Source organism: Helianthus annuus, chromosome 16, assembly GCF_002127325.2.
Source record: "Helianthus annuus cultivar XRQ/B chromosome 16, HanXRQr2.0-SUNRISE, whole genome shotgun sequence".
Lineage (NCBI taxonomy): Eukaryota > Viridiplantae > Streptophyta > Magnoliopsida > Asterales > Asteraceae > Helianthus > Helianthus annuus.
The window spans coordinates 12,729,441-12,738,932 of NC_035448.2; the positions used below are offsets into that span (position 1 = coordinate 12,729,441).

At 38.5% G+C, this 9,492-nt stretch overlaps 1 protein-coding gene across 2 annotated transcripts; it reads left to right on the forward strand.

Moving 5' to 3' along the window:
* Nucleotides 1-415: 415 nt before the first annotated feature.
* LOC110915189 (rab9 effector protein with kelch motifs) lies at nt 416-8,850 on the forward strand. 2 transcript variants are annotated; one of them, XR_002578801.2, is made up of 13 exons: nt 460-732; nt 3,083-3,232; nt 3,320-3,487; nt 3,575-3,727; nt 4,236-4,388; nt 4,482-4,646; nt 4,716-4,874; nt 4,961-5,147; nt 5,247-5,397; nt 6,431-6,521; nt 6,603-6,701; nt 6,782-6,997; nt 8,732-8,850. XR_002578801.2 is itself a non-coding variant. In XM_022159840.2 (12 exons), exons 1-11 carry the CDS (start codon nt 576-578, stop codon nt 6,659-6,661), a joined length of 1,593 nt encoding a protein of 530 aa, XP_022015532.1. In that variant the 5' UTR covers nt 416-575; the 3' UTR covers nt 6,662-6,701; nt 6,782-7,080. The 2 variants fall into 2 exon arrangements, 1 of the variants encoding a protein (XP_022015532.1); XM_022159840.2 differs by lacking the exon at nt 8,732-8,850 and having other exon boundaries at nt 416-732; nt 6,782-7,080.
* The last annotated feature ends 642 nt before the right edge of the window (nt 8,851-9,492 follow it).

Below are 9,492 nucleotides of genomic sequence, written 5' to 3' on the forward strand. Positions count from 1 at the left end.
GTCATTTTTTAGGTTTTTTTCATTGCGTTTTACGCAACTGAGTCTTTTCTATTGCGTTTTACGCAACTGGGTTTTCGATTTTTTTTTTCGAAAATATAACAATAGTATACTCGTTTTAAAGATAAAAAAACGCTCGTTTTTTTGGTGCAATCTTTATAAAAAAATAATGTCGTATGGAAGAGTTATTAACGTTTAAAAAATGAGGAGAAATTGGAGGAGTGAGAAACTATTGCTTTGGATTGACTAGAATGCCCATAAACAAACCCACGCGTCTCTTTTTTTTCCTTCATTTTCACTCATTTAATCTTAACCCTTGATTAAATAAATGAATGATCAAAATTACTTTCTAAGCTTCCTACCCAAATAAACTTTTTATTATATCCTAATCATTTGTAGCTCCCCTACATCAACATTTCACATATTTCAACAAATACCTAAAACTTAAACCCAAATCTCCCCCTCCCCACAATCCAAAATCCGTATCAAAACATCTTCCAAACACAATCACCCCTGCCATTAGCCCTAATTTCACCAAAACAACACACATTTCACAGTAACCCCTCAATAACAATAAGATGATGAGGTGGGAAAAACTGGACATACACAACGGAGGCCCAGGCAAGAGGTGGGGCCACACCTGCAACGCCGTTCGCGGTGGTCAGCTGCTGTATATCTTCGGTGGTTACGGTGAAGACAACACTCAGACTAATAAAGTTCACGTTTACGACACCAGTAGGTTCCCCCCTTATCGATTTAAGTAAAAAGTTTTAGTTTTTATGAGTGTTTGTTTAATTGTGTTTATTGTATGCATTCGGTTTGAAAAGAAATTACGCTTAATTAGGGTTGTGGGGTGTGATAATTAGATTGATTGTAGTGAAACAGAGTCAGTTACACATTGCTAAAGGGAATTTTCTGTTGAAATGTGCAAGATTTTGTGTTTACAGCTGATTCAAGTGCTTGTGTTAGGATTGTGTTTATCATAATTAGCATAGTTGTCAAAGGCACAAGGCGCACTCAAGGCGTAAACGGTGAGCCTTGGGCCTAGGCGCAAGTAGAGGTGTACAAAAAAACCGGTTTTAGGACCGTAACCGGAAAAAAATCCGAAACCGGTTTTTTTAACTGTTTTTTTAAAACCGGTTTCAAACCGAACCGAACCGGCGGTTAGTATACTGGTTAGGATCCTTGAACAAAAAAACCGGTTTAAAAACCGAAACCGGTTTTAAAAAACCAGTTTTTTTTTGGCCCAAATCGGTTTTTAACCGAACTGAATCGATTAGTACCAGTTTTGGTTCCCACCATGTAAAACAGTTAAAAAACGAACCCGTTTTTTTAAAAACGGGTTCGGTTAAAAACCGGACCGTTTTAAAATAAAACTGATCTGTACACCTCTAGGCGCAAGGCGCTTAAAAACTAGGGCCCGAGATAAGCAAGGCGCATAGCTTAAACATGTTATTTTTTGGGGTTTTAGACATGTTTTATGTTTGTTTAGAGCTAGTTTAGCTGGTTCTAGGCCATTTCTGGATCTTATATGGCGGTTTGCTCGGAATTTCCGGAATTCTGGTGGAGTTGTCAGGATTTGGCTGAAATCTGGGAATCTCGCCCGATGGTCGTCGAAGCGCTTGAATGGCAGCGAGGCGTTTTCCCTCTGAGAACATGGATAATTCGGAGACATGATTTTATTAGGTTTTCTTTGTAATTATCTTTATTGTATCCCTATATATATGGTCGGTATCAATTCGTTTTGTTACAGTACAGACATTTGGTATAGTAACTGAAAAAGAAATCCAAAAGGAAAAAGTTGTGATATACCCAAAAGGATATCGACTGACAACTATACAAATGAATAATGGTAACCGTTCCGTTATCAACAAGAATGGCAAATGGTACTAGCAAACCAAATAAAACTATTGATCGAATCAAAGGTTATTAAAATTATACCTTTTTTTCGTTTAAACCGTAACAGTATAGTACCAAACATATAGATAATCAGGTTTCCATATTATTATTTCCAAATAAACTATGTTAGAATAGGCCTTCTTGTATTAATATTAGTGGGCAGTGGCTAACACGTTTTGCAAAACACAAACTGTGAAAACAGGAAAAGACAAGAGTCGAACCCAGGTAGATTGGGTTGTAAGGAAATGCGTTGACCAACAGACCACCAAGTTTCTTTTGTTAATCTGCGTTTCCATATGTATAAATATATATAACGGCCGCCCACTTTGGCCAATCAGATTAATTCACTGTACATGTAGTTCTTAAACGTATTGTATCATCATCATCATCATACTCAGTAAATCCCACCAATAGCAACACTAAGGTAGGGTCTGAGGAGGGTAAGATGTAGACAGCCTTACCTCTACCCCATAGGACTAGAGAGGCTGCTTCCAATGAGACCCCCAGCTCCATGGTAGTTTTGCATCAAGCCTTGGACATAAGGCGCATAACTCTCGGCAAAAAGGCCGATTAGTGCATGTACCCCTCTTGTCTTTCGACTATCAACAACACTACATGATGCATGATTAACCGTCCCCCGCTTTTAACGTTATTTTCACGAAGTTAGTAAATAACGTTAAAACTAGTGCAATTTCACTTTTGCCCCCCGAGGGCCCACACATATATACATTATATGTGCACAGCGCAAGCGGGGCGTGCTTAAATGTATGTATGTAGAATAGAATTATCTTTATTGTATCCCTATATATAGTTTATTAATATTACGTAATACCTTACATGTTTTTCAATATATTACAATTTACAATTGGCTCACTTTACTTAGAGTTAATTACTGTTTTCGTCCCTGTGGTTTGTCAAAAATCACTATTTCAGTCCATTAGTTTAAAAATTGCGATAGTCCCTATGGTTTCACTTTCATAACCATTTCAGTCCCTGTGGTCTCAATTTCGTAACCATTTCAATCCATTTATTCTGTTATTACAGGGACGGAAATGGTTACGAAAGTAAAACCACAGGGACTGAAATCGCAATTTTTAAACTAATGGACTGAAATAGTGATTTTTGACAAACCACAGGGACGAAAACAGTAATTAACTCCTTTACTTATTAATCTTTCCTTGTTAAGCTACAAGAACATGGAGTGAACCTGATATGCAAGGCACACTGCCGGTGCCTAGAGATAGCCACAGCTGCACAACAATTGGAGATAAGTTGTTTGTTTTCGGGGGCACAGATGGAAACAAACCTCTTAATGATTTGCATATTTTGGAAACATGTGAGTCGTGTTATCCGTCTACGTTTGCAATTGTTTAATGTCGAATGAATTGAATAATTAAATGATATGTTTGTTATGTATGTTTAGCTACAAATACATGGACGACTCCGTTTGTTAGAGGGGAGGGCCCGGAAGCACGAGAAGGACACAGTGCTGCACTTATCGGCAAACGACTATTCATCTTTGGGGGATCTGGCAAGTCTTGTGACACTCTCGTTGAAGAATATTTTGACGATCTATACATATTAAATACAGGTTAGTGTTTTGTAATTCGTATATCTTTTCATTTTACGTGATATCAGATTTGTAACGCGATGTGACAATTATATCCTCTTTTTTCAGAGACAATGGTGTGGAAACGAGTGGCAACAACGGGAATTCCACCATCCAAGCGTAACAGTCATACTTGTGTCTCATGGTCAAACAAAATTATCGTCATTGGTGGTGAAGATACCCAGAACTATTATTTGTCCGATGTTCAGATGCTTGATACAGGTTTCAACTTTCAAGTTTGACTTTGTTGACCACTGGCTTTGATTTATCTGAAATTTTATATTCTATAATATCTTAATTACAAATGTCGGTGTCAAACGCCACCGACCACTACTAGATTCACTATACCACCTTACCTACTTAACTTTCTAAAAACTTTGTGAAATTTCATTTTGACACCCTCGAGTTTATAAAGTTTTAAGTTTATCACTCTTTAACTTAAAAAACACTATTTTCTTACATGCTTACTTTTAAGTATGTGTCGGTATAAATCCAAGTTGGTTTAGGTTTCGACGTAAAGTGTTTTGATAATGAGTAAGGTCAAATATAATACGTGTTCGTGTTTTTTATCTGCGTTTTCAGTTGGTATACGTTTTGACGTAACTTTTGTTCGGAAACGAGCCGGGTGAAATATTTGACAGTATAAATTCGAGTTACCTTTTGACGCCGCCGCAACACACGGCGGGTCAAAATACTAGTGACTTAATAATATGTAATTTCTTCTTCGTAGATACGCTTACCTGGACAAAGTTGGTAACCAATGGCGAGCTGTTGCCACCTAGAGCCGGTCATACAACTATTGCACTGGGCAAAAACTTATTTGTCTTTGGAGGTTTTACCGACGCCGAAGACCTTTTTGACGACTTATATATGTTTGATCTTGGTATCGTTATTCAAATCTAGCATGATATTTTGAATTTAATCAAAACCTTTGAATTATATGTGTTTGTACTTGATATTTATAAAATATGTGCAGAAACTTTTAAGTGGACCAAGGTTATGACAGTAGGAGTGGGGCCCTCTGCTAGATTTTCTATGGCGGGAAGCACTTTACATCCGCATCATGGTGGTGCTCTTGTATTCATCGGTGGATGCAATAAGAGTCTTGAAGCGCTTGATGACATGTTCTACCTACACACAGGTTTTAATTATGTTTTGTGTATGTAACTATGTACGCATATTTGTATATGCTAACTGATGTGAATTTTAGGGTTTGTAATTGAAAATGAGCGAGATGAAAGAAAGTTGGAGAAGTTATCTTTGAGGAAGCAGTTAAGACTGAAAAGTCAAGAACAGCAAAATGTGAATCCCGTGTGTGATAGTCCGATGATTAGCACGTCAATGCCTACTCATACTCCGTTTTCACCAAGTACGAATTAGAACGTGTTATTGTTTTGAATTATGTGGCTTTAGTTGTCGTATTGGCGCGCTGAAGTGCACGTTTTCAATTTGCAGACGGACAGAACATATATTTGAACGAATATCATAACGCAAATGGGAAGAGAACATTTCAAGCAAAAGTCACAAAAAGCATTACAAATTGCTATACAATTGAGACGGTTATAGATGGGAAGCCTCTGCGTGGAGTTTTATTCTCAAACAACCTAGGATCCAAGAAGCCAGCCGCTGATGATTTAAGAAGGTCAAAAATGTCATTTTGTTATAATAAACAAACCGGTGTATCTGATAAGTTAATTCACTTATATATAATCTAGTTTAATTTGGGTTCTATGAACAACAGGAAAAGGGTTGTAGTCGACGGTGGAAAAAAGGGTTTTGAGCATATTATGACGGATACCACAAGAAGTCCTGAACACCAGACACCAGGCGCCACCTCAGCTGCTTCTGATATGAAAACTCCGGCAACTTCTAACATGTCTCTATCCCATGAGGTTAACATTTGATATTTTTTGATTAAGTTACATGTCACAAGTTATAATAATATCATGGTGCTCTATGAAGCTCGATGGCTAACTACAAATTACATAGTAACACTATTGTTAGTCCATATAAAACAAACACTTAAAGATGATAAGCAAATTACACATTAAAGATTTCAGATTTCCAAGCTAATCGAGTAATACAGATTTTCAAGCTCTAGCTTGTTTGTTATGTATTAATTTTCTAATTGTTTTGTTTATTTATATTTATAATGGTTTGTATATATCTATGATTATAGCTTCTATATATTATTTAATTATATAAATAAGAAGCTCGTTTAGGTTTCGCAAGCCTAGTCAAGCTCGAGCTCGATTATTAGAAGAGCTTCAATATAAGCTAGAGCTTGGGTTCATTTTTACATCCCTAACAGGAGGTGGTGTTTGGTAGTGCTTTTGCATGAAGTTGCAATAGTCATGGTAATTAGTTGACAAATTATGATTGTCATCATCATCATCATACTCAGTAAATCCCACCAATAGCAAAGCAAAGGTAGGGTCTGAGGAGGGTAAGATGTAGACAGCCTTACCTCTACCCCGTAGGAATAGAGAAGCTGCTTCCAGTGAGACCCCCGGCTCGATAGTAGTTTTGCATCAAGCCTTGGACATAAGGCACATAACACTCAGCAATCGGGACAAAGACCGATTAGTGCATGTACCCTTTTGTCTTTCAGCTATCAACGCCATCACATGATGCATGATTAACCGTCCTCAGCTTTTAACGTTATTTTCACGAAATTAGTAAAATAACATTAAAACTAGTGCACTTTCACTTTTGCCCCCGATGGCCCACACATACATTATATGCGCATATTGCAAGCGAGGCGTATGACAAATTATGATTGTATAAGAACTATTTTTTACATGGTGTTGAAGGTCTAAACATTAAAAATTATCGTGATTACATGCATCCACCATAGTTGATTCTATTTGAGAAACACAAAATCTTTTTGACTTTTAGTTTAATCTTGAAATGTTTAACATGCAGGTCTCCGGAGGTAGAAAATCGTCTTTGGAATTGAACATGACGAATACATCAACTGCAGCTGAAGACACCGCCAATTCAGCTCCTAACCATGGTATAAGAATTCTATAGTACTTTTTTATGCTCTGTAATGTTCATATACAGCAGCACATGATTGGTGTTTTTGTGGTTGCAGACGGTCAACCTCAACCCGAAGAACATTGTCCATCGAGTCCTCTAACACAGCAAGTTTAATCCCAGTTCAGAAACTAATCAAATGCTACTGGGTTTTAAGGTTAGTTCGGTCTCAAAACCTTGTACGCATTACGCAACCAATTGAATGAACATGGTTTAACCCAAGCGTCTTTCTTGTAGGTGATCACTGGAGTTGCCGAAGAGTCATGGTCAGTTAAAAAACACCAAGTCTCTGATCTGCTCGACTCAAATGGGCGATGATGATTCATTTGCATATGTCGTCTTGTGATCCTTGATGACCAAACCCAAAATCTTGGGGAGATCTCAACAAACTTAAAAAATGTAGTACCAACTCTCTTGGCATGTGATTACTGCTTTGATTTCCTAGTGTGATAGGTAACAGAATTAAATGACGATGATGAAGGTAAATCTGTAATTATATTTGATAAAACTGAAAAAGGTAATACAATTACTCGCCACCGAAGTGGTCCAGGGCTATGCCCTTCTCATGCTAACACAAGAGCCTAACAACTTCCTAAATTATCTCCTCTCCCAATACTAAATGACTATTGCCTTATTTATATAAGTATTAGTTACACTATCCCCCCTTATACTATTATAATATACTAATACGTATGCAATATCTATCAATACTCCCTCCATAAGACAAGACTTGTCCTCAAGTCTTGAAAGAAATCCTCTATTGGTCCAGAAGGTCCGTATGCTCCAACTGAAAATGCAATCCTTCAATGCCATCTGATTCATCATCCCCGAGGAGTAACACCCGAAGTTTTCCCTCCGGGCACTTATGAGCAGGACTATAAGATTGTCCACACTTGTAGCATAGTCCTTTCTTCCGGCGTTCCTCCCACTCGGTACGAGATAGAGAACGAACACCGCGATCGCGAGAGCTGACATGTCCACTGGTAGGGCCAGAAGTCCCCGTAAATTTGGACACCATAGTACCCAACGGCCGAGGCCCGGTCCCGGGATCCGACCATGACAGTCCAGCATGAGAATAGTACCGAAAACGAGACCGCAAGGAGTAGGAATCCGATGGACGAAGCATCAATTCAACATCCTTAGCCAAGGACATGGCATCAATGCACGAAGTTGGACGATGTAAACGAACCCGCTGTTTGACATCCTCCTTCAGACCAGCAACAAAATATCCTAAAGTCTGAGATTCTGGTAAACGAGGAATCAAAGACAACAAATACTCGAAATCTTCAATGTAATCATGAATCGAGTCCGATTGTTGAATGGTGGCTAGTTGTTCATACGGATTGTGAATTTCCAAACCACTGAATCGTTGTAACAACGCTGATTGAAAATCAGACCAAGTAAGGGAATCATGTACCTGTTTAAGCACCGTAAACCAGTGTTGAGCGACCCCACTCATGCTCAACTGAGCGAGACGGAGGCGCAGCGTGTCCGGAGTTTGGTTGATGTCAAAATACAAATTAGCCTTCTGAATCCAGCCCTGTGGATCGAAACCACAAAATTCTGGAAGTTTCACCTTCTTCACCGCATAAGGAAGGCTATGCGAAGGACCCTGAGAACCCCCACCGGAATCGAAAATTGCAGAGCCGAATGACCCGTCATCTGCCATCTTCTTCTCCTGTTGGCGTACAAAACCCGCCATCATTTTACGGAACTCGGAATTCTCCAAACGATCCGCCTCTAGAGCCGCTGCTATGGAATCCAAACGCGAAGACTGAGCGGTCAAATCGCCCTGAAGTTTCTGAATCAATTGCTCATGAGCATCCAAACGAGCATTATGATTCACCATAATTGAAATCGGAAAATGACGTGAAAATGGAATCGGAAATTAACAGTGAATTGAGACGAGCAATGGACAATAAATCGGAAATGAAATACGATAAGGAACCTGGGAATAGATTCAGAAATCGAACGATTGAAAGCAGAAATCGAAACAGAGGATGAAATTGAAGCAGATCTGAAACGAAATGGAGGTAGAACTGACGGATCTGAAAATGGATCTGAGACGATGTTGAGGCGGAAATTGGATCTGAGATCCGACTGAAACACAGATCCGAAAACGAATATAGATCTGATTGAAGCAGAAGGTGATGGAAGTAGAGCAATGGCAGGTCGGACCAGTGATAGGTAACAGAATTAAATGACGATGATGAAGGTAAATCTGTAATTATATTTGATAAAACTGAAAAAGGTAATACAATTACTCGCCACCGAAGTGGTCCAGGGCTATGCCCTTCTCATGCTAACACAAGAGCCTAACAACTTCCTAAATTATCTCCTCTCCCAATACTAAATGACTATTGCCTTATTTATATAAGTATTAGTTACACTATCCCCCCTTATACTATTATAATATACTAATACGTATGCAATATCTATCATAGTGGCACCTTATTCATTGAGCCCTTAAACCATTGACAAAAAATGGATTGTTTAGAGCTCTATATATGAATATGATCGATCACATTCTCAATCTTCGTTACATCATGAAATGCACATCGAGTACAATGGCTGTAGGCTTAGGCGGTGGCTCAATCTTCCTTGTGGTGGGCTTTGGCTCATCACTTTCGAAGAGGTAGTCAAGATGAGGTGGATCAAAACATAGGTAATGCTAAAGTAACTTTGCTTCATTATCAGCTGAAGATGAGGTGATCAATTGTGTGGTTTGGAAGGGATCCAACCCGAGCTAGAATTATGCGGGATTATGAAGCTACTAATAAGTAATGGATCTAGAAGAAAAATTCAAGGGGATAAAAAAACTACCCTACATAAAACATGGAGAAAAACTTTTTTTCTTTTTTTTTTTTTTTTTTTTTTTTTTTTTACGCTATATTCAGGGGTATTTTGCACTTTGCCAAGAAAATTGAGGGGTATCCCGGGCACCTAAG

Coding starts and splice junctions, on each gene's coding strand:
- LOC110915189 (XM_022159840.2), top strand. CDS start 576: ATGATGAGGTGGGAAAAACTGGACATACACAACGGAGGCCCAGGCAAG. Junction 3,488..3,574: donor TCTATACATATTAAATACAG/GTTAGTGTTTTG, acceptor CTCTTTTTTCAG/AGACAATGGTGTGGAAACGA. Junction 6,522..6,602: donor CAATTCAGCTCCTAACCATG/GTATAAGAATTC, acceptor TTGTGGTTGCAG/ACGGTCAACCTCAACCCGAA.